Source organism: Rhinolophus sinicus, chromosome 9 (assembly GCF_057876585.1).
Source record: "Rhinolophus sinicus isolate RSI-liver-muscle chromosome 9, RSI-T2T, whole genome shotgun sequence".
Lineage (NCBI taxonomy): Eukaryota > Metazoa > Chordata > Mammalia > Chiroptera > Rhinolophidae > Rhinolophus > Rhinolophus sinicus.
This window is the reverse complement of record NC_142509.1, coordinates 20330146-20355732: the sequence shown is the minus strand read 5'-3', so window position 1 is coordinate 20355732 and position 25587 is coordinate 20330146. Positions and strand designations below refer to the sequence as shown.

Genomic DNA, 25587 nt, shown 5'->3' with positions numbered 1-25587 from the left:
AAAGACAGGGACTACATTTGTTTTGCTCACGTTGTACCGCCGATGCCCAGACAAATGCTCATCCAGTGTTTGTTGAGTACTTCCCATCAATGACTTGCCATGCCCACTGTTACCTCTGTGGGTCTTTTGGTTGCCCATGAATTGAGCCTGTTTTTGTGTGTTTCTGGAATCCCAGCCTCAGTGGCGGTGTGGTAATTGGCTGTGTGGGAGGTAAGGTTCACAGGGGAGAGCTCTGGTGAGTTCCTCTGCCAGTGCCTGCAGGCCTTTGGCTACCTCCTGCCAGGAGATGCTTCTTTGTCTCATCTCACAGAGGGAAGTGGAACACATGGGGTGACAATCACACTGAGGGGTGGCTCTCAGAGGACGTGCGTGACAGTTAACTCTTCTACTCCACCTGCTTCCATCCTGGGCTCTGAAGATAGTGCCTGTAATACTGTTGACTTTTGGCTGCATCTTTTATAAATAATGACTCACTGAAATGCCACACACCTCCAGGCAGCCAAGTGTCAAGCTGGGAGTGATAGATGGAGGCTACCTGGGGAGTAGGCACAGAGTGATAAGTTTTCACTTCCCCTTTCTCTGTCGTCTTCTGTCCCTGCTCTCTGCACCAGGGGTTAAAATATGGGCTTTGGCATTAGACACACAGGGTTGAGTGCCATCTTGGCCTTTTACCAGCTTGGGTAAGTTACTTAACTCCCGTGAGTCTCAGTGCTCTCATCCATAAAATAGGGATAACAATAGGGTCATTGTGAAGATTAAAGTTGCACTATTTGTCCAACAGTATCCATTTGCTTTCCCATATCTGTCTTCTGCTCTGCGAGGGCAGGGCCCCAGCTCTGGCTTCCACGTCTTGGGGTCTAGACAAAGTGATGATGATGAAGATAAAAATTAACCTTTTATCGAGCACCACATATGTGCTTGTCAGTGCCCTGAAATGTTTTATATGTTCTCTCATTTATCTTAGGTATTATTACCCTCAATTTGTAAGTGAGGACACTGAGGTCCCCCAAAATTTGATAACTTGATCCAAGGTTACATAGTAACAAGAGGAGGAACCAAAATTCCAGTCAGGGTATGTTTCCCGCACTGCTTTGGAGGAGCGGCCAGGGAGGAGTGATATGCTTTCTGAACACTGGCCATAAAGTGTCTCACCCTTTTCTGGACGCTTTTAGAAATGGCGGTGAGCAATAGAAAATGTCACCCTTGGGGCCAGCAGATATAGTGGGGGATGAAACTCAGGGGGAAGTGCCATTGACATGCTTCTGACATGCAACTTTCCAGGGCTTATTGTCTCCAGTTTATAAATGAGAGACGGAGGTTCTGGGAGCTTCAGGGCCCAGGCTGCAGTCATAGAATTGGCACCAGGATCCTTCTTAAGAAACCAGTTGGTCAACTTCTGCCAATTTGACTGGACAGAACACTATCTTAGAGAGAGGAAAGTGACTTGCCGAAGGCTCCTTGGTAGAGGAACCAGCCCCTGAACCCAGGCCTCCTGACGACAGGCCAGGCACTGTCCCTGCTGCCCTAGGCTAAGGACCAGGGTTGAGGCAGTCCCCTGTGAAGAGCTCTGGGGGAGCTAGGCTGGGGTGTCTTGCAGCCTCTCACCCTGCAGCTCCTCCTGAAGCCTGTCTGGGATTTGGGATCTAGAGGAAAGAGATACAGCCTGCCAACAAGCCACCTGGGTTCTGGTCCAAGCCCAAAGCTGACATGCATGGTGGGCACTCAGCAAGCTTCTGTTAGATCAAGCTGTATCCCCATAGTAGAGGTGATTCTCAGAGAACATAGAGGGCTTACCCAAGGTCACCCAGCATGACAGAGGCCAGGGCTCAGAGGCTTAGATGGAGCCTACCAGGGGTCCACCCTCTGTTGACTTCAGCTTTAAAGGAGGGTCAGGGGCACTGTGTCCCTCTCAACTTTCCATATTCCCCCGACTCACCCCAGGCCCAGATAACAGCTCAGGGGTGGGGGTGAGGGTGGGCTGGCAGCCTGAGGCCAACTCACTGCTTCCCTCTCCCTTCTTATGCATCCTCACCCCCTCTTTGCCTGGAAGCTTTTTGGCCTGTACCCCTGGACTTGGAGTCACCCTCTCCAGCAGCGACTTCCTCCCCATCCTGCCCTGCCCAAAGCAGCTCCAATTCTGCTTCCTTCACCAAATCCTTCCACATTCAGACTCCTTCACTCGCACCTGTTGCAACAGCCCAAATAATGGCAACCCAACAATATCAGGTCCCAATCTCGGAACTTGTAAATGCTACCTTATTTGGAAGACAAGTCTTTGCAGATGTGATTAAGTTAAGGATATTGAGATGAGGGTAGATTATCTTGGTGGCAGTATCCTAAATGCCATCACAACTGTCCTTGTAAAGGAGAAGAGGGAGATTTGACAGACACAAAAGAGAAGGTACGTGAAGATGGAGGCAGATTGTATGATTCCACTTGTATAAGGTACTGAGTAGTCAAACTCATAGAGACAGGAAATAGAAGGGTGGTTCCAGGGGAAGATGAGGAGTTATTGCTTAGTGGATACAGAGTTTCTGTTAGGATGACGAAAAAGTTTTGGGTATAGACAGTGATGATGGAACATCATGAATATACTTAATGCCACTGAATCGTACAATTAAAATGGTTAAGATGGTAAATTTTATGTTTTGCATGTATATTTACCATCCCTTCCACACACACACAAAGATGGAGGCAGAGATTGGAGTGATGCAGCCACAAGCCAAAGAATGCTGGTAGCTACCAGAGGAAGGAAAAGACGAGGAAGGATCCTTCCCTAGAACCTCAATGGGGAGGTCCTGCTGATACCTTGATATTAGCCCAGTGAAACTGACTTTGGACTTCTGCCTTCCAGAACTGTGAGAGAAGAAATTTCTGTTGTTTTAAGTCACCAATTTTATGGTAATTTGTTACAGCAGCTGCAAGAAATTAATACATTAATCAATACCTGGGCTTGCAAGAAGGAAAAGGAAAAGGAGAGAAAATCATAGCGGCTCTTTCAGTCCGTCACATTTACCTCCTTATTGTCAACATGGCCCCTTTACACTGTCATCTCAGTTAGACCTCATAGGTAGGTGAGACAGTCCTTATTGTTTGCGCCATTTTATAGATGTTCAAAGGGAGACTCATGGATGTCAAGTGAGGTGTCCATGGTCTGCTGCTGGTTGATGGCTGAGCTGAGATTCAAACTAGTTTTGTGGGTCCCCTCCACAGGCAACTTCCCAAACTTATGGCTTCTGCACTTGGGCTGTTGATTTCACTGTGTGATAAGAGTTCAGAAGCTGGCCACCCCACCATGGGGTCTTTTGCTAAGGAGCACAGTTTGGCCAGTGAGAGGTGGACACTGCACATTTGGGGCTTGCTGGAGAGAAGCTCCCAGGCTGGCAGGAGCAGGTGGAACTCCTGTGGGACCTGGACAGATGAGTAGTGTGAAGGGAGACAGAGAAGAGAAGACAGGAAAATTCCCACAGAATGATAAGTCATTACCCTCCAAATTCTGCATCCCTACCTTGACATTTATAGATATTAGCTTAGCGATCTTAGAGTCATTTGAATATTTATTCTTCTCCCAACAGTCAGGTTTAGCTGTGAATCTGTGGGCACCTGGCTTTTCAAAATTATTATTCCCTTTATTCCCATTATTATTCCCTTATATTTCACTATTCCCTTTATCTTCGGGTAAAGAAAGAAGTCACTGGGGGTCAGATCAGGTGAGTAGGGAGGGTGTTCCAATCCAGTTATTTGTTTACTGGCTAAAACTCCCTCATAGAAAGTGCCGTGTGAGCTGGTACATTGTCGTGATGCAAGAGCCATGAATTGTTGGCAAAAAGTTCAGGTCATCTAACTTTTTCACGCAGCCTTTTCAGCAGTTCCAAATAGGAAACTTGGTTAACTGTTTATCCAGTTAGTACAAATTCATAATGAATAATCCCTCTGATATCAAAAAAGGTTAGCAACATCCTTGCAACAAGTTTGCAAATTTAATTGTTAGACCTCGTATATCTATATATCTATACAGCTGTCTATATATCTCACATTTTCTTTATTCATTCATCTGTTGATGGCCACTGAAGTTGTTTCTGTATCTTGACTATTTTGGATAATGCTTCAGTGAACATGGGAGTTCTGATATCTCGAGATACTGATTTCATTTCCTTTAGATATGTTTTCAGAGGTAGGATTGCTGGATCATATGATAGTTCTGTTTTCAACTTTTTGAGGAACCACCATACTGTTTTCTTGTGTTTAACTTGTCCCTTTAGAAGAGACCAATGAGGAAGAGAAATCACGAAAGGGCCCCATACAATCTATGGCTGGCCGTGGTGGGGGGTTACTTGCTGATGACATGCTTTTTATTTATTTTTATTTTCTGCTCCAGCTGGTCCCCGCCTTGCTATTGTTGACAACCCCCTAACCTCCGCCCCATGCTTGCCCTGTTCTAGTACATTCCTCACTCCTACGTTACCTGGCTCACTCCTCTTTCAGGGCCCTGCTCAAACTAGAACTTTCCCAGGCCTTCCTCCAACCTCACTCATCCCCAGGTCAAAATCCTTGCTAGGCATTTAGAGCATTAGTGCTTCTCTTTCAAAGCACATATCACAATGCTGAGTTTATAGGTATTTTTTTTTTTTGTAAAGATATTTCTTTCTTTCTTTCTTTTTTTTTTTTTAACAGGACTTTATTGGGGAAACAGTGTGTACTTCCAAGACCTTTTTCCAATTCAAGTTGCTGTCCTTTCAATCTTAGTTGTGGAGGGTGTTGTCCACAATAGCCTTAGTTGTGGAGGCTTCAAGTTGTTGTCCTTTCAGTCTTACTTGTGGAGGGCACAGCTCAGCTCCAGGTCCAGTTGCCCTTTTCTAGTTGGCAGGGGGCACAGCCCACTATTCCTTGCGGGAGTCAAACCGGCAACCTTGTGGTTGAGAGGACGCACTCCAACCAACTGAGCCATCTGGGAGCTCAGCGGCAGTTCAGCTTAAGGTTCCATGTTCAATTTTAGTTGCAGGGGGCGCTGCCCACCATCCCTTGCGGGAGTTGAGGAATCGAACCCTGTGGTTGAAACCCTGCGCTCCAACCAACTGAGCCATCTGGGAGGCAGCTCAGCTCAAGGTGCCATGTTCAACCTTAGTTGCAGGGGGTGCTGCCCACCATCCCTTGCAGGACTCAAGGAATCGAACTGTCATCCTTGTGGTTGAGAGGATGTGCTCCAACCACGAACCACCGGGCCGGCCCAGTTTATAGGTATTTGTCTCACCTTTGATAATGGTCTGTCTTCCCCCAGCAGGCTGGACGCCCTTGTATCCCCAGGGTTGGTGCACATGACCTGGCATACAGAAGCTGCTCTTTTGCTGCAAGAATGAATGCATGCATGCATTTTTCTTCTCTCTTGCTGGCCACTATCCCTTTCCTCCTCAGGCCACCCGTGTTCTGCTGTCTTAGAAAGATCAAAGGATGCCTTTGTCCATCCTTTGAGGTCCTTTAGCACTTCCAGTCCTCCCTCCTGCTCACTTTTGGGATTTGCTCATTTCCACAGACTTCACTTTTGGAACGTGGCACTGGATGGCTGCCTATAGCTTGGGGTTCAGGGCTGGACTTTTCCTGTGGGTGGACTCACCTCCAGATCAGACCACAAGTTGCTTGAGGGCAGGGACTGCTTGGCACAGAGCCAGATGAAAAAGATTTGTGGGAATGAATGGACACGGACAGAAGGTGAGTTGCTCCAAGCGGTGGAGACATCCACACTGAAGAGTCCCTGCTTCCAGCTTCCCCAGAAGGAGAATGCTTACTCCCTGTGGTCAGGTACTATAATGGGCCCTGGACATAGCCTTATATAGTTTCCTCTTCTGGGAGCGGGTGGGTGGGGAAACGGGCAGGACTGCAGCCTCAGTGGGAAGAGCAAGCTCTGGGAGGAGGGGAGTGGACCTCAGAAGCAGCAAGGTGCAAAGGGACAGGCTGCTGGCCTTTGGGCCGTGGGTGGTTGTCTGGTGATGGGCATGGAGGGCCTGACGCAGAACAGGTTTGCATGGTCCTTCTCTTCTCTGCACCTTATCACCCCAGGAAGGCTCCCCTCTCCAAAAGTGGCTGTTCGATGGCCGGCCTGGCACCAGCCCCTGAGAGCATCACCCAACTGTCCTCTGAACTAGGCCTGCCCTGGCCTGGGCTGCAGGGCCACCTTTGTCACTGGCTCACTGTGTGACCTTGAATGAGTTGCCCCTACTCTCTCAGCCATCTCTGTTCTGAGCCCCGACATCAGACAACATCAGCTTAGACATGTGTTTCCAGATGGGCAGGCTAAATCCCCAGGAAGGCAAAGGGTTTGATGAGCTCCTTGGAAAGGATTCTCTGTTTATGTCCGCTCTTGCTTGCCTTGGAAGAGCCCCAGGCCACATTATTAGGTGATGCACTGGGCCAGGAAATCGCTCCCAGTGGGATCCCCTCTCCCTCTCAGTTTCTTCCTCCTTGTGGGTTAACAGTGCCCCCTAGGACTGCAGGCTGTGGAGGGGGAGCCAGAAATGTGGGTGGGTGGGTGGGAGGGTGGTTATCCCGTAGCCAAGAGAGGGCAATTGTACTGAGCTTTTACTAGCAACATCCAAAACTTCCAGTCCTCCCCGGAATGTTCTCCACGGAGACCAAGAACTTGGCTAATTCCTGGGAACAGTCTTGCACCCGTTTTACACGTGGAGAAGCCAGGTCCCAGAGGGCGTGGCGCCCGTCCAAGGGCAAGTGGCAGGTGATCTGAAGCTTCTAAGTACCCGGCCCCAGGCAGCCTGGTTCCTCCACGGATCCACTCCCGCTCTGCCTGGTGTGGCCCCACGGTGGCAGGCCAGGAGTCCCGGCCCAGTGCCCGCTGTCCTCCTACAGCGAGCCTTTGTGCCAGGCGGGCACCACCCCCTAGCCGGCCCCTCCCCGCCGGCGGGTCAGCCCTTACCTGCCGGCCCGCCTCCGCCCCGCCAGCAGCTCCGCTGGCTCCTCATTCCGCGCACCGCGTCCAGAGCTGGTCTCCGACGGCTCAGCACAGGGGTCCCGCATCACCGCCCGGCTGCCCAGACTTCGCGGGTGCCCTACCTCGGGGCTGATCATTAACCCGGAGGCCGTATAAAGCGCGAGCGGCCTGGGTGGGAGGGACGCCTCGTCGCCGCCGCCATGGACAGTAGCACCTGGAGCCCCTCGACCCCTGTCACCGACGCGCCCCTCGCGTCCCACGAGCGCATCCGCAATGCGGCCGACATCTCTGTCATCGTCATCTACTTCGTGGTGGTGATGGCTGTCGGGCTGTGGGTATGTAGGGGCCCTGGGACACTCGCTGAGGGGGCGAGGGCCAGCGGCACGGACAAGGAGGGGCCACCGAGGAGCAAGGGCCTGGGTAAACCCCGAGGAGGGGAGTTCAGCGGAAACGACTTGGAAATGCTTAAGAGAAGTTGGGGGGCACAGAGGAGGCAAGGAGGGCAAGCAAAGATGAGCAGAAGTGAGAGGGGTGCTGGCCAGCACCAAAGAGGGACACCGGGAACCTGTGAGCAGAGAAGGAGGGTGGGAGATTGGAGACGGAGGGGTATGGTGTGAGGGGGCAGGAGAGGGCCAGCTTGTAGCTGCAGGGAGGGTCCCCCAGCTTGGGAGATGAGCCCAGACGAGCTGACTACTGTCCTTCCTCTTCATCATCCAGTTTTGGATGGAAAAGAAACAGCGCAGATGGGGAAGGACACAGCCTCTGCCAGCTGCAGGTGCTGTGGGGCAGCCTGCGGTGGTGGGGGGCTGTCTGGTGTCCCCTTCCTGGGAAAGGCTGACCTGATGGCCTTGTACCATGAGATGCCAGGGGCGGAAGTGAGTGAGTTGGGAAAGCTGACTAGAGGCGGAGGAGGAGGAGGAAGACCCAAGGGTGGCTTGGTGCTGGGAAGAGGGAAATGCATCTGGCTCTTCCTTGGGACTCTGGGGACACACCAAACCAGAGAAACTTGTTCTTCGCAGCCTGGAACTTGGAAATTTCACTTGTGACAGACTCTGGCACACCCAGTAACTAGAAGAGGTGTTTTAAATGTGCAAATATTCCAGCCACTCTCAAAGGCTTTCTTGGAGCGTGGCAGAGCAGGAGGCATCTGTGCCAGCAGATGGTTGAACTCTTTTCACTTGAAGGAGAAGAGGGTGGACATTAACCCTTCCATAGCCACAGAGTATTTTTTAGGGATAAAAGGAAGTGCCGACTTTTTTTTTTAAAAAAGTAATTGCAGAATCCAGATGTGACTAAAAGCTTCCCCAAGTGTCACAAGGGGTCATTGTGGCTGACTCTTCCTAACACCCTCAGCTTCCCAGAAGTGTCCAACTAGGAGTCAGGACTCTCAAGTTTAGTGCCAACTTTGACATAGTTCTGCCATGGGACCTTGGGTAGCCTGCCTCAGCCTTAGTTTACTCAAGTGTAAAATGGGTACAGTTTTACCTAGGTTGTGAGGATTTGCAGAGATGAATCTGAAAGCTCTTTATAGATGCTAGGAGTCTTTTAAAATACTATTATCATTTGTCCTCGAGGGTGTGAGTGAGGCCCTGAATTATTTTTGTCCTTTTAAGTAAAATGGACAAAAGTGGTCAGTTGAGTAGGACATCTTGATAAAAAGCTGGCTGTCAGAGAGGGCAGGAATGCTAGTCCCCATTTTACAGACGAGGAAATGGAAGCCCCATGTGGTTGTGATTTGCCTGAGGTTGCAATTTATGGAATTATTCTTGGAACTTAGGTAGCTTGACTCGGTTTTCCATGGCACCAGGTACTTTGGCACTTTGCCTGCCTTCCTCCTCTCACCCTTCCCCAGCTTATAAGTGCTGGAGCCAACACGTAAATCTATCATTTGCTACTGTGTTTCCCCGAAAATAAGACCTAGCTGGACAATCAGCTCTAATGTGTCTTTTGGAGCAAAAATGAATGTAAGACCCGGTCTTATTTTACTATAAGACTGGATCTTTATAACATAACATAATACAACATAATATAATATAATATAATACCAGGTCTTATATTAATTTTTGCTCCAAAAAATGCATTAGAGCTGATTGTCCAGCTAGGTCTTATTTTTTGGGAAACACGGTAGTTGTGCTGCACTGTTTTCCAGACAATCACTAATTATCTCCATTCCCTTAACCAATCTCATTTGAGCCCTGCCAGTTCTGCTGATTATGGCGTTTACCTTTTTGATTATCTGTGAATCAGAATCACTTATCCTGCTAAATGCTACTTAATGTGCCTGCCAGTATTTGTCCACATTTAGTCTTTCCCGATTAATCAGCACCTCTGGACTCTGATCATTTAAACTCCTGGATCTCTTCCAGTTTGAATTCCTTTTTTTTTTCTTCTTTTTCTGCTGGAGCGTCAAGAGTGGCTTGGTTCAGGGACAGGCATCCTGACTCCTACTTGATCTCTGGACTGTAGAGACCGACGGATCCTGCCCATTGTGCTCCTCAACTTAGAAAAGACACAGCTAATTGTTCCTCAGTCCCCACCCCCCTTTCTTCCAACATGATTTTGTTCTGTTTTATCCTTTTCCAATACAGCCTCGTTCAATCGTATCGGGATTCGAGCTTATTACTTCTTCAGTATGCATGTCCATCCCTCCCTCTCCCTGCCTGCCCCAACTCTCAGTTTGTTTCTTGGGGGATTTTAAATCCCTTTAGGCTGAATCTCTGACCTTATTATTTCTGCAATATGCCAGGAGTTATTAAACAACTCTCCATGGGCCAAATCTGGCCCATAGCCTGTTCTTGTATGACCCATAAGAATGGCTTTTACACTTTTCAGGGGTTGTAAAAAACAAAACAAAACAAGAAGAATATGCGGTAGAGATCATATATATATATACATATCACAAAGCCTAAAGTAACTACTACCTGACCCTTTTAACAGAAGAAACTTACGGACCCCTGCCTTATGCAGTTGTTTGCACTAATAACATCACTGGAGGCCTGAACAGCAATGGCCCCTAAGGGAGCCCAAACTTCCCATTTGACAGATGAAGACCAGACAGGGTGGTCGGAAGTCACTCAGATGAGTCAGCACCAGAGCTGGGACTAGAATTCAGGTCTTGTGATGCCCAGGGCAGTGTTCTCTGCACTGCCTTGCCTTTCTCCCTCCCTAAGATACTTTCCAGGAGTAGCCTGTCCACGGTCCTTATCACCACTTGCATTGCTGTGGCAGTATCCTCGTGTTGCTGAATTCCTTCTTTCCTCACACATTTTCATAAATTGAGGGCCTACGGTTTATCTAGTTCAACCCTCTTCCATCCTATGTTCAAGTCTCTTCTTTAAACCACTTGACAAAAGCATCTTGACAAGTTGTCAAAGCTTCCCTCGAATAGCTCCATCTCTGGACAGCTCTGACAGCGAGGAAATTCTTCCTGGTTCTGAGCTCAGATCTAACCTTCTGGAGCTTCTCCCGTTGTGTCTGGCTCTGCCTTATGCGACTGAGTGAGCGTGTCCCACTTTATGTAAGACAGTGGACCTCGCTCGATCTCCTCTTCTCCAGGCCCAACAGTTCCAGTTTCTTAAGCTTCTAAAATGCCTCCGTCTTGCTTAGTGATACTTTTATTCCATTCAGAAAAAAACACACACACATGTGGATCAGTAATTGTGCTTCTTTGGCTGCTGTGGCTTGCAATTGTGAAATCATTCTCTTCTCGTTGTGGAGAGCACAGGAAAATGTAATAACATGGTTTATAAAGTGAGGCTTTCCTTTGAGCATCCCTTGCTTATGGAGACAGTGTCTTTCCATTTGCAGGGAGTGAACAGCAGGGAGGAAGGAGGCAGGGTACATGAGCTGCGATGTATGCCCTAGGAAGCACCTACTGAATAGTGCAGACAGACTGTTTGCAGGATGCCTGCCTGGGGCAGAGTGGGGATTGCTGTCCATTTTCAGAAGGAGTGTTAATGGTGGGATAAGAGGGAAGAGTGGAGCTGGAGGGAACTGGGAATCCCATTCAACTTTTTTTTACTGAATGTGCACCATATACAAGGCATTTTACTAAGCATTATTGGGGGATTAAAAACTTGTAAAATGATTACCACAATTAAGCTAATAAACATATCCATCACCTCACATGGTTGTAATTTTTTTTTGGTGGTGAGAACACTTAAGATCTACTCTCTTAGCAAGTTTGACTATACAATTCAGTATTATGAAGTATAGTCACCATACTGTACACTAGCGATCCAGAACTTATCTTATAACTGGAACTTTGTACCTTTGACTAACCTCTTCCTATTTTCCCCACTCCCAGCTCCTGGCAATAAGTATGTATATCAAAACACCACATTGTACCCTTTCAATGTATACAATTTTTATTTGTTGAGTATACTTCAATAAAGCTGGAAAAATTTATAACATGATAACACAAAGTAAAAAAATTATGAGAGCCGAATACGAGGTATAGGTAGAGTTCTCTAGATGTTCACAGGAAAGGTGATTTTTATTTGGAGAGGGGAGGAGGAGGCTTCCATGGGGGAATGTCCGGTGAGGCTTCATGGGGAAGGTGGCATTTGGAGAGTCCTTGACGGGTAAGGAGTGCAAGGTCTGGCTTGTGGAGATGAGGGGATGGCGTTCCAGACAGGAGAAGACCTGGTGGAGAACACACCTCTCCTCACCTTGTATCCATCCCAACATCACTCCTGAATTATTCCAGCTTCCCTAGTCTCTGCCCTCATATTCTTCCTCTAAGCTCTTCATTTCTAAGACCAACTTGGAAATGTGCCTGGGCCCCAAACCCACTTTTCCTGTCCCTCCAGCCCTGACTGGGGGTATCAATCTTCTTCAACTTCAGAATAACCTTCAGAATGGCTTTTCCTAGGCCACCTGCAGGAGCCCGGTCAGTTCTTGGGACTTATTTCTGTTTCAGCCCTACCTACATTCTCTGCTCCTTGGGTCTTTTGGTCCTCTTGGTAGTTCCCCGAAAAACTACTATGGCACGGAGGCCTCCAGAATATGTCCTATGGGAGCCCAGAAAGATCTGAGCTGTGATCTCCTCGGCACTGCCTAGCACACAGAGGTGTGTAACAAATCTGGGTTGAGCTTTTGGACGCGTGAGTGGCCCTGTGCCCTAAAGGACTAAGTTCAGTATGCCTTTGCCGTCTGCGCATGCAGCAATGTGCTCTCTGTAGCAGATGTGTTTGCGGAATGAATGGTGAGTTTCTAAACACCTGAGATGTTACCATCACAGCTTAATTCCTTCAGACCAGTGATGCTCTTCAGTCTCAGGGGTCACCTATGAAATACAAACACCTCTGTCAGGCCTAAGTCATTATCAGCTATTAGCATTCAGGGAGATAGCGGGCTTCAGCTGAGAGAGGGCCACTGACACAGAGCAGGAAGGGGAAAGGACCCCAGGGGCAGCTACTGTCCCCATTTTGTGCTGGAGGACTGGGCCTGGGCCTGAGACCAGGAAAAAGCCGACGGTTCAGAGGCCACATTGTAAAGGAGCCGTGAGAGGGGTTGGTGGTCATTTATTGAAATGGTGTGTCATTCTTCTCCTCATAAACCTTCAGTGGCTCCCTACTGCCTTGGATCAAAGCTACACTTTTTGGCCTGGCATTTGAGGGTCTGCGGTTTGCCCCGACTTTGCCCATTCATACACCTCACCCAGGTTCACCACACAACACCATCCGCCATTCCCTTCTCCCCGCACTGGTATGGTTCCATCTCTGGGTCATCGCGTGTGCTGTTCTTGAAGTCTGAAATGTCCTTTCCTTCTTTCCTCTGACTAATAAACCGCCCTCTTTCTTCAACACTTGCTGAAATGCTGTCCCCTCTGTGAAGCCTTTCCTGACACCTCAGTCAGAAGAAATCTCCTCTTTCTTCTGTATTTATAGTAATCATCATTCCACAGTATTCATAACATATTGAAAAGCAATGTTTCCAGCAAGCTCATCTCCAAAGGGGAAAGTTTTGAACTGAGTTTGAATGTTTTAGTCTTTCGTGAAATATTTAGTAGGAACACTGTGCATTCCCATAGCATCCTTCCTTCCCTCTTCCTCCCTTCCTCCCTCCCTCCCTCCCTCTCTCCAGCCTTTCTTTGTTTCTTAGCAGCATGATTGAGATATTTACATACCAAACGGTGCTTTTAAAAACTATGATCCTTCATTAGGCACCTTGAGTATGCTTGTAAAAAGCCACACATGTTTCCATTTCCCCTTATTTAACAGAGACACAAACAGATCCAGGTGGAGTGACTTGCTCGCAGCCACACTGTAAGCTCACTGCAGAGTTAGCAGTAGGGCAAGCTCTTTAAACCTGAGCTTCAGTCTCCATGTCTGTCAAAGGTAGGTCCCTCCCTCCTTCCTCTGCGTGTACTGGGCTCCAGGGGAGTAAGGAATGTGGACGTGTTTCAGAGAGTGAAGTGGGTAGAAGAAAGTGTGAGTGTATGGGGAGGTGTGTCCTTTTGGCTGGCAAGGTCACTCTGTTCTAGTTTTCTATTAAACTTTTGACCCTTTCCTCCTCAGGCTATGTTTTCCACTAATCGTGGGACCGTTGGAGGATTCTTCCTGGCAGGACGAAGTATGGTGTGGTGGCCGGTAAGTGTTCTCTGAAACACTGTTTGCTTAACGATTACGATATTCCCTGTAGGAGGCCATATTCTTCTCGACTTGGGGACGCAGTGATTCTTCCTTTCAGCCTTAGATCCCTGATAATGGGTCTCATGCTCCCCAGGTATCCTGGGCACCCTGATCTCTTGTGGTAAGGGAATAGGCTTTAAATAAATAATGTTTGGAATTCTTCAAGGGATAAATAGAGGCAAAGATTATACAAGGTGGGCAGTGAGGAGAAGCAAAAAGAGCACACAGACCGAGGGGATCTGGGGCAAATCTGAGCGTCCACTTCTGTAGCTATAAAATGAGGGAGGTAATATTTGCCGTCCAGGAGTGTTGTGAGAAGTGGACACCTCTCAGGAGGTGGAAACTCAATAAAGAGTAGCTCTTTTGCTACCTTTTTGCTACTTTAAGTCCCATGGAAGACTATCTGTCCTGCTCTGGGAGCCTGGCAGTGCCTGATACACAGGAGGCCCTCAATACATATTTGTTGAATGGATGGAAGAGGAACCCCTACTGTTCCCAATTACAGTTTTCTTCATCTCTTGATGGATTTTGTATTTTGTAAACTTAAGAGGTGCTTTCTCTGACACTTGTATGTGGGCAGGACTACGTCAAAGCATATGTGCATGGATCCCAGTCAAGGGATATGTGTATGGATGGGAGAGAAACTGGGACGTCCTTTCCACCCTATCAGCACAGGACTCTGGCCTATTTATCAGTTCAGCCCAATGACCATTTCTAGCCAGCGTTCTCACTGAAACAACTGGTTGACCAAATTGGCCAAATTCCTTGGGCTTAAGAAATAAGCAAGACTGGCTGGTGAAAGAGGGGATAACGAAGCATACATTCAATGAGAAGAGGGTGACAGGTATGAGTCAATTGGAGAAAGAGAAGCAAGAAAGTAAAGAAAGTAAAGCCACTGTCGCGTGCGGCACAGAGAGGTTAGCAGGACATCACGCCACATTTGGCCTTTGATATGTTGTTTTGAGATGGATTTTAACCACTGGCATCTTCACAACTGCTTAGGTTACCCTTAAAGTCATTTTTGCTTTATTCTTACGGTAGCCAAGAATACTGGGCAGAAGCTAGTTTCTGTGGTGGGTCCCTCCTGGTGGTCTCTCATGACACCACGTGTGGGTGGGTAAAGGCACAGACAATCGGAGGCCTCCTTTCTGTTCTTTGTCAGGGTTTTTGTCTTCTGATGCTTTGGACTTTGGCAATTTCCTAAAAGCGGGTGTTGACTAGGCAGCTCTGATCACAAAATTCAGGACAAGGCTGGGATAGTCCCTCTAGAACCACGCTGTCCAGTATGGTAGCCACTAATCACATCGGCAATTTACATTACAATTACATAAAACTAAAAATCTCTTTCCCCAGTCACATTAGCCATATTTCAAGTGCTTAATAGCTGCATGTGGATAGTGGTTACCATATTGGACAGGGCGGATCTAGAACATTTCCATCATCGCAGACAGTTCTGTTGGATAATGCTGCTCTACAGCTCTCAGAGCCAAGGCTGGCATGAAATCTTAGCAGACTTGAGATTTGCTGAATTAGCTAGCTGAATAAGACCTTGTAGTTTACTTTAGTTATTTTGAAAACAGTGCACCCCCCACCCCATCTAATGCTTCAGTGTCCCCTACAGTAAACGTGCCAAGCGCTTGCTTATCTAGCCTCAGTTTGCATCCAACCACCTTTTCTACTCCCCTCACCTCTGCTTTGACAAGAAACTCATATCTCTTCATGTAAAATTTCTAGCGCTGATTTATTAGGGATAAGGTCTTGGCCTCTAAGCGCTGAGTCTTGGGGAAGCCAATGGGAAAGGGGAAGAAGCATGGGGTAGAACCATCCTTAGGAGATACGCATTTTAGGCTAGGCCTGGGGACACCTCACACCTTAACCAGAAGTGATGGCTCTCTTCCTGATAATGCCCAGGTGTGGGTCTGGGCTGAGAGTTGGTTAGTGAGAGGGATTAGCCCCACCCAAAACAGGCAGGGTTCAATGGCTCATGTAGGGTTTCCTGTGAGTGGTGTTTGCCTTACTCACGTCTCAGTATTGGATTATTCTAATCCAACAGAGAAACATGCCATCATTCTTCTCTTGTGCAGAAGTCACTGCTTCCTTGATGAGGCTGAAATTCAACTTTTCTTCCTCCAACAACAGTTTCCATCTAAGGCTTTATGAGATCACATCAATGGTTTCTAAACCTGCTCATGTATCAGAGTCACCTGAGTGTGCTTCTTAAAAATACAAATTCCTGGGCCCCGCTCCAGACCTATGAAATAAAAAAAACCTTGGAAGAGGGCCCCAGGAATCTGCATTTTAACGTTGTTTCCCAGATGCTTGATAAGTACTGATTTGAGTAGACTCTTATCTGTTTGGTCAAATATACTGAAAATACCACCATCTGTTAGGGATGCTGGGGAGGGGGGTTCTTGAATGAGGAAGCAGTGTCCTCTAAGTCTCTCCCAACTCTAGAATTTTCTAGAATTAGAGTATTCTAGAAAATTCTATAGTAGAACGAGCATGGGCTTTGAAGTCAACATATTTGACCTGCTACATTTATTAGTTGTGTGATTTTTGGGCAAATCAATGAACTTCCCTGAGCTTTAATTACTACCTCTATAAAATAGGAGATAATAATACCTGCTTTGGAGGGTTTTGCCAGGATTAAATGATATAATTAAATGTACAACACTCAGTACTGTGCTTGGCAAGGGCTCAATAGATGGGAACATTACAATATGGAAGAAACACCAGGAGTACCAAGGCCAGCCCCCAGTTGGCATTTGCGTGGTGCACAGACAGCACGTAGTATTGGTCAGTAAATGGAAACTAGAATTTATGTGAAGCTGGTATTGCCTCTTCACTTATATTTAACTTTCAGATTGACTGTGTGAATAAATGAACGTGATTTATATGTATATTTATTTATAGTACTATAAACCATCAATACCAGCTACACATTGACCACGTTTTAACATCTTTGAAATTGGCTCATGTATTATGAGCTATCAGTTGGCATGCCATGGTTTAAGTGGCAGTGTTTTCTCTTTCTTCGTATTACATGGTGTGTCTTACAATAGTTGGTGTCTTAGATTCTGTAAAGTATGGTTACATTCTAAAGTAGTGGTTTTAAAAATGTGTTTCCTAAGCGCTGCAGAAATGCCTCAGGGGCTGCTCACCCCCTCCTTCCCAGCAACCCGACTTTCATTTATTTTATAAAAGGGCAATCTGCTAAGACTTTATTTGAGTACGCGTTTCTGCTGACTTAAAAAGTTTAGAAACTGTTAGTTTAGAAGACAAATAAGCACGGTGATTTCTATACTAAAATTTAACATGGTTTTAAAACACTATTGCCATGCACACTTGAAAGAAAAAGTTGAAGGAAAACTCCGCAGGCAAGAAAATGCAAATCTAAGTAGGTTTTCTCCAAAACTGGAAAATAGTTTCAATTGTATCAAACCTATACTTCTAAATTTCCCTTTGTATCAAAATGCAAATTCAGTTTAAGCCTGTTTGTTGGCCTGGAAGCTCATGACTGGGATAGCAGCTCTCAAATGTGCTGGCTTAAGGAGAGCATCACAGGGCCACAGGCTCTCTGAAATTGACATCTCTCTCAGCCTGTGACTGAGCCAGAAACCGTCCAATGGGACCTTTTGCCCCCTCCACCTGCTTTGGCCTCCTACTTTGTGCTGTCGGAGGAGTGAGCAACCCAAGAAGCTTCGGAAAGAAAGTACCAGAATTTTAGGAAGGGAAGACTTGCGTTGACCTTGGATTGATACATCCTGATAAAAGGAGGAAATCAGAGCTTGTAAAGCCTGAAAGGAGATTGGACAGAGGAGAGGCCAGTTGAGGGTATTCCTGGGGACTTTGGGGACTTTGAAAGGAGCGGTTGTAACCTGTAATAGGTAAAGAATCAGGAGCTCTAGAAAAAGACCCTGTTCCCCAAAACGTTAATGAGGCGAAGAGAGAGAAATGGTTTGTGGCTTAGCGTGGGGATAGAAGTGAGGGACAATTGGAGAGGAAGACCAAGGACTCCAGGGCTGCGTTACAAGAAGAGTCAGCTTACACAGGGAACCAGGCAGGTAGGCTCACAGAAGCCTGAGTCACACGTGAGGCAAGCCACGCCGTCTGAGTAACTAAGTGACATGAAACCATGAAGCTATACCCTTTGTAACCGTAGGCTGGTTCATGGCCCAGGATTCCCTTTCTCTATGCCATCATGGTTTGGCACCTTTAACACACAGCTGCCTGTGTGCTGTGTTGTAATGATTATTTGGGCAAGAGGGAGATGTGAAAGCAGGAACATGAGTCTGGAAGGGGAAATTCCCCACTCCTTGGCTAGTGGTACCAGAACTTACTCAGAGAGGTGGGGCTCCAGGTACACAGCCCAGTGGAGGACTCTTGTTTTGGAGGAGAGTTTGGTCACACATACCAGAGCCAGCTGGATACAATGGGGTTGAGCCAACCCTTCAAAGCCCTTCCAACACAGAAATAAGCATTCCAAAGGGAGTGGGGATCTCACAAAGGACCGAGTGACATCAGGCAAATCATTAACCTCTCTGAACCCCAAAGAGTCTCGTCTGTTTTGGGAGACAGTCCAATTGAGGATCTCCCAGGAATAAAATTCTGATTCCACACCACAGAGGCAGGAATAAGCTTGAGGGAAATGGGTGTGGGCATGCTAGGCAGTTTATTGCTAGCAAAGGTCTTGAAAATGGAATGACTGTGTGTCTCTCAATAGCCACAGTTTCTTTCCTTCCTTTATTAGTAGAGAATCACTAGAGAGGAGTGTATCAATGTGTTCAGAGCAAGGGTTGACAAACTTTCTTTGTAGAGGGTCAGTTAGTAAATTTTTAAAGAGGCTCTGCAATTTCTGTCACAACTCCTGCTGTAGCATGAAAGCAGCCATGGATAATACATAAATAGATGCGTGTAGATATGTTCCAATAAAGCTTTATCTACAAAAAAGGTGGAGGGCCAGATTTGGCCAGTAGACCCTCGCTTGTCAACTCTTTCTTTAGGCCTGGGCTTTGGAGTCAGGCTGCTAGAGTCCAAATCCAACTTCTGTCCCTTACCGGCTGTGTGACCCTGGATGAGTCACTAAACATCTCTGAGCCTTACCGTTTGTTATCTCTATAATAGGAATAACAGCACTTACTCAAAGTTGTTGTGAGGACACGTGTACAGCCTCAGAACGGTGTCTGGCACACAGTAAACTCTCCGGTTTAGTTCTTGTTCTCCTTATTTCAACTGGAAGTTTTTGAAGAAAGATTTTGAAGGACTGTCATATCCCCTATCTGATTGAATCCTCAGTGATCTAGCAACAACCGTGATGAACCCCATGGGTTGCCCAAGTTCACACAAGATAACAACAGAGCTAGACTCTGTTTTTCTGGTTACTCAGGTCTCGTTCTCCTTATCCTTTGAGATGGAAATGTATGAGATCAGTAGGTATGGTCTAAAGGTGTATCTGAAAACCAAGACATTCTTTCCTTTAGGGCTGACCAGAGACAGTGATGGGACTTTTCCCTGAGGAAAGAGGACAGCTTCTCACACTTCTTAAACTCTCTTGAGTAAATGTATCTGACTGTATTTTTAAGTCTCTAAAACCCAATGATTGACTCAAAGTTCAGCCACTTCGGATGCTATAGGGGTGGCCATTGGGAGTCCTGCAACAGCCTGACAGGCCGGAGACAGAACTGGGAACTCATACATGAGAGAGAAAGCAGGAACAAGGCAAAGGGAGCAGGAAGGAAGGTGTGAGACGGAAGGTAGACAAGCACTTGGCCTTCACGAGCTTGGGTGGAAGTGACCACCAAGTCCCGTGGCCTTCTCTTCCTGCTCTGTTTGCTTTCCACTTGCATGTAGCTATGTGTGCTTTCCTTTATCCTAGGGCCAAGCCTGTGTTTCTCTTTTCTTTCTTTCTTTTTTTTTCAAATTGGGGAATATTGGGGAACAGTGTGTTTCTCCAGGGCCCATCAGCTCCAAGTCGTTGTCCTTCAATCTAGTTGTGGAGGGCACAGCTCAGCTCCAAGTCCAGTTGCCGTTTTTCAATCTTTAGTTGCAGGGGGCGCAGCCCACAATCCCATGTGGGAATTGAACTGGCAACCTTGTTTTTGAGAGCTCAGGCTGTAACCATCTGAGCCATCTGGATGCCCTTCCTGAAGCTCAGCAGCAGCTCATTGCTTCAATCTAGTTGTGGAGGGCGCAGCTCCCTGGCCCATGTGGGAATCGATCCGGCAACCCTGTTGTTCAGAGCTCATGCACTAACCAACTGAGCTGTCTGGCCACCCCAAGCCTGTGTTTTTCTTAATGTTTTTTAAAAAATCTCTTTCAACAACTAGTCCAGCACCTTGCATCTAGCAGCCACTTGACAAATATGTTCTGAATTAAAGAATGGGAGGGAGGAGAGAGCCATGTCCCCAGACCCTCATGCTGGAAACCCCTTGTTGATGTCACTGGAAGCCTCAGCTGCATTCTGTTCCCTGGTGCAGCGGCCGCACAGCATAGGCAGTGGTAAGAATTCAGGAGGTTAGGAGAGGACCGGGTCCGAGTGAAGCCTGCCTTCAGCAGCGCTCCACATCTCTGTTCTTATGCACAGAGAATTTTTGTTTTGCTCATGATAGTAAAACTGGAAATGCAAGCCTAGCCAGAATCAGAGTGCCCAACTTCAGCCCACGTTAGACCCCTTGGTAAAATCTGGGGTGGCCATGCTTCTTCACTCCCTAAACTATTTTATTTTTTTCAGTGTGAGTCAAGCTTTTGTAAAACTTGGCAGTTCCATAGATATGTATCTCTTTTGTGGTGAGAGTATTTTGCTAAGTATGCCAGTTACTACTGCCTTGCTCTTGAATGACCTCTCATCTCCTCCTTTTCCTCTTCTACCACCTCCTCGTCCTCCTCCTCCTCACCTTTCTTCTCTTCCCCTCCTTCTCTTCCTTCTCTTCCTCTTTCTCCCCTCTGCTCTTCTCCCCCTCATCCTTCTCTTTCTTTCTCCCCTTCTGTCTCTCTCTCTCCTCTCTCTCTGTGATGGAGTCATTTCCTTCCCGTTCTTCACGGCTTAGTCTCCTCCTCAGAGTTTCTCTGATTAATGCACAGCCACTCACCACCCCATGTGCAACTTGTGTTCCTAGGCGTCAGCTGACGGGTGTGTAGCCAAGTTCCTGCCATCTAGTTAGTACCTAAGCTCCCGCCTTCTCCTTTCCCTCTGGCTGCCCTCCCACCATCTTCAAACACATGAGCACTAATGCAGACAGAGAAGGGAAAAAATAAATTACAGTCATGTACCACTTGACGACATGGATATGTTCTGAGAAATGTGCTGTTAGTGATTTTGTCCTTGTGTGGACACCATAGCATGACTTACACAAACCTAGATGGTCTAGCCCACTGCACACCTAGGCTGTATGATCTAACCCAGGGGTGTCCAAACTTTTTTCAATGTTTTTCACCAAGGGCCATATGTGGTAAAATACACAAACAGCCGGGCCACTCACGCGAGGTGAAGTACGTATTGCCTCACCTGGTTTATTTAAGTAAACTAAATATATTTTTGGAATTTGCTGCGGGCCAATTAACAATGGATCATGGGCCGCAGTTGGCCCGCGGGCCGCAGTTTGGACACGCCTGCTCTAGACGATTGCTCCTAGGCTACAAGCTTGGACAGCATGTTACTGTACTGAATACTGTAGGTAATTGTAACACAATGGTAAGTATCTGTGTACCTAAACATATCTAAACATAGAAAAGCTACAGTAAATATACAGTATAGAAGATATGGTCCGCCTGTACAGGGCACTTCCCATGAATGGAGCTTACAGGACTGGAAACTGCTCTGGGTGAGTCAGTGAGTGAGTGGGGAGTGAATGTGAAAGCCCAGGACACGACTGTCCACTGCTGTAGACTCTATAAACACTCTACACTTAGGCTGCACTACATTTATAAAACAACATGAGATCAATGAAGCACAAGAGAAAAACAATTCAATCGAGAGACACGGTAAACAGGAGGCTGCTTTGCCAGTATACCACAGCATACTCTTTTACGGCCAACGTTTTTTTAATAAGTAGAAAGAGTACACTCTAAAATAACAATAAAATGTATAGTGTAGTAAATACATAAACCAGTAACATAGTCATTATAACATAGTCATTTATTATCATTATCAAGTATTATGTACTGTGCATAATTGGACATGCTATACTTTTATACGACTGGCAGTGCAGTAGGTTTGTTTACACCAGCATCGCCATAAACACGTGTGTAATGTGCTACGGAATTAAGACAGCTCCGGTGTCACTCGGTGGTAGGAATTTTTCAACTTCATTATTATCTTATGGGACAGCCATCTTATGTGGTCTGTCGTTGACCGAACATTGTTCTGAGGTGTGTGACTGTGTAATAAACATTCCTAATTGGCTGAAGGCAGAAGAGTTCAGAAACTATCAGTTCAAAAAAGAAAAAAAGAAACAAAAAACCACGCAGAATCTATCAGTTAAGATGAATTCTTTGGTTTATTCATGTTAGAAATGAATCTGGGCTTTCTCTGTCTACCACTGACATGGTACATTTTGAGTCAGTTGTATGTATCTTTTTTGGGGGTGAACTTAATATCAGGGAGATGATTTAGAGCTGGGGTTAAGCGTATGGACTCTGGAGCCAGGCTACCTTGATTTGAACCCCAATTCCACCCATTGCTAGCTTTGCAGTCTTGGGTGAGTTACATATCTCCGAGCCTCAGTTTTCTCAACTGCAAAATAGAGATCATAGCACCTACCTCATAGAGTTGTTTTGAGGATTAAATTTCTTACTACATGTAAATCTCTTAGAACAGTGTACAGTTAGTACTCTCAAAGGTGGCTATGCTTACGTATTATCATCATCTTCATTATTACTGTATCTCATCTCTAGATCCTCCTTCTTAAGCTGTGAATTCAGTCATTTATCCATTTATGCATTGCTATTCTTTCTACATCTACATGTTGATTACCTACTATGTGCCACAGTCTGTGTTAGGTGCTGGCGTGTGTGTGTGCGTGTGTGAGAGAGAGAGAGAGAGAGAAAGAGAGAGAGAGAGAGAGAGAGAGAGAGAGAGATACAAAATATATCCAAAATTACAAATAATGCGAAGTGTTAAACAGGAAATGTATTTGATCAAGGGTGGGAAGGAAGGAGGGGGTCTTTCTGAACCTATAGAAGAGGGTCAGGGAAGGCCTTTCTGAGGATTGAGCATTTAGACTGAGACCTAGAAGGAGGCAGCCACGTGAAGATTGGGGGAAGAGAAATCCAAGCAGAAGGAACAGATGGTCAAAGGCCTGAGGCAGGGAGGAGCTTGGGATACCTGAAGAACTGAAAGGGGGCCAGCCTGGGGGAGAGATCGTAGGTATTGATCAGGCCATTTGGCCGAGGACCCCCCACATTGATAATGTTCCCAAAGCTGAGCTCATCTGAATTGGTAAGAGGGTTAGTCTCTAACCTCCTTGACCTACAAATACCAACAGAAGAACTTATCTGCCTCTTGTGCCAACCATCTGTGGGAAAATGCCAGCTTTGACAGTGGTTTCCTGATTTCCTGCCTCTTTGGTTCTTGGGGCAAGGAGAGGCATTGGTGAAGATCACAAGTGAAAGGTACCTATTGTCCATGGAGGGACACGAGCTGACATATAGTAAACAGAAATTATGATGACTCTGGAGCAAGGCCTGTATCTAAATATTTACCGGAGACCCAGAAATAAAAGTCTGAATATACAAGCCCCACCTCCTCTGTCCCAACCCAGGAAGTGTGATCCCTGAGAGATGGCAAAGGTCAATGTTGAAACCTTTCCAAACTTCCCCTATAAAAAGATACCTTAGGAAGGGAATCAAAATGCTAATTCAGATTAACGACCAGTTCCCCAGAGGAGAAGGGAGGAATCTGAAATACAAGTGTGATGCAGGCATGCACATGCTGTTCCTGAATTTACAGTGAGATGGGTAGAGGTGGGGGTCTGACTCTACTATGTCCCTTCAAGGAAATTCAAAGGAGAACGCCTGGGGAAGGAGGAAAGTCAGTGTGGTGCTGTGGTCTCCGCTTCTGTCCCTTGGACGTTGGTCATGTTGGGATGTGAGACCTTGTGCAGTTCACAGCACTGCTCTGGTCCTTAGTTTTCTCACCTGTAAAATTAAGATAAGAGTAATACCTATCCCACAGGTTGTGGTGAGAATGAAATGAGACAAAGTGAATGAAGTGCGTGGCTCCACACTTGGCCTGAAGGAGGCTCTGTAAAAGTTAGTCATCCCCTCTCCCTTTCTTATTCTCCCAGGACATGGCTCTCAAAGGGTGGTACCCACACCAGCAGCCTCAGCAAGACCTGGGCTCTTGTTAGAAATGCAAACTTTCTAGTGCCAACCCAGACCTACTGAATCAGAGACTGGAGGGGATGGGGTTCAGAAATCGGTTTTAACAAGCTCTCCAGGTGATTCTGATTAGGATATAGCAGATAAAAGTACAGGTGGCCAGTTAAATCTCAATTTCAGACAAACAGTGAATACTTTTTTAGGTATAAGTATATCCCATGTAATATTGGGACATACTTGTACTAAGAATGTATTTGTTTATCTGAAATTCAGATTTAACTGGGTGTCTACATTTTGATGCATGCTAAAGTCTGAGAACCGCTCTCTGAGGATATCTCAATGGAGGTATCTAGCACAATCCAGAAGAGGAGGCCCCGGGATATCCTGGTATCAGTCCCTGAAAGGGAAGACAGAAGCTGGGAGTAGAAAACCATCTCCAGAGTGATGGACAATCTGGGTATGATATGGTCTATTAACAAAGCAGTTTCCTGAAATTAACTGAGTGCTTTTCCACTTGAATTGTGAAGATCTTGCTCTCTCCAAGAGAAAATGACCACTCTGTCTCTTACAGCAAATTCAGGGCACTCCATAAAAACATGGGCCGTGTAAAAGCATCATCAATATTTCTTCAGAATAGCATGCTTTTGTGTGGCAAACGTTTCTTAAAGGTTTCTCCTATTTGTCACCTCCTTTAAGCCCAGGAATGCCCTTGAGAGGTAGGCTAAGAAGGATTCTTATCCTGGGTTTAAAGTGGAGGAAACTGAGGCTCAAGGCAGTAAAGTGATTGGCTCACAGTCAAATAATTTGCTCCGGCAGAGCCAAGATTAGAACCAAGTCAGAAAGCTTCCAGTGCTTAGAAAGAGAAGAGGTTCCCACAAGTTAATTATGCTTTCGAGCATGAGTATTGATATCAGGTACTTTTCCCAAATCCATTGGCTGCTTCTGATTGTGAAGCTAGGAAGACACACACAGCCCTTGTCTGTTGTCTTTGGCAGTTCTCCTGAGTTAGTGGTCCTGTGTGTACTCATGCTATCTTACTTTTTTTTCCAAGGGTGTGGAAGTAAAGATAAAATTAGCGTGTAAACTTGAATTACTTTCTTCCTCTGGGCTATAGTGTTGTTTTTATTTGAAAATGAAAGGTTGACCTTAATTATTTCCAAGGTAATCCCTGCTCTCACACCAGGTGCTTGGGCTAAGGTGTCTATTTTCTATTTCCTGTCACACAAAACATAATTTTAGTTAGCATTCAATGACATTTTCATGTCTTTTTCTATACCTCCCCACCCCCTAGCCAAACAGATAACTTCCCTGCATGTTTTGTTCTCAGACCTCAGGCTGTGTGAGTGATGGAGACAGCTCTGGACTTGCTGCAAAAATCTGTGTTCTGATTATATGATCACACGAACTCATTGTGGAAAAATGGGTAGCATGAATGCCACGATTTCACAGACCTTTAAAACTCCGGAGGTTACGTAGGGGATTCTGGAGAGAGAACCTCTTTCTCCCCAAACCTTTTGTCCCCCCCATCTTAGCCGCCCAGTCACTGTACTTCTGTTCTGGAAAAGAGGACAAAGCAAGTTTCAGGGGGAACAGTGACTTTCAGTCCGGTCCCGGCAGGCTTCTCACACTATTGTGCGGAAGAATCAGATGGAGCGCTGATGACTCTGTTAGTAGGTCTGGGGTGGGGAAGGAGGG

At 46.4% G+C, this 25587-nt stretch overlaps 1 protein-coding gene across 1 annotated transcript in view; it reads left to right on the top strand.

Moving 5' to 3' along the window:
- The first annotated feature begins 6949 nt into the window (after positions 1-6949).
- The window catches only part of LOC109459646 (sodium/glucose cotransporter 1), a 56462-nt gene continuing 37824 nt past the window's right edge, over positions 6950-25587 (top strand). Inside the window, exons 1-2 of the mRNA XM_019754304.3 lie at positions 6950-7275; positions 13462-13533. Coding sequence (XP_019609863.1) covers positions 7141-7275; positions 13462-13533 — 207 coding nt within the window. The 5' untranslated portion in view covers positions 6950-7140. The remainder of the gene's footprint in view (positions 7276-13461; positions 13534-25587) is intronic.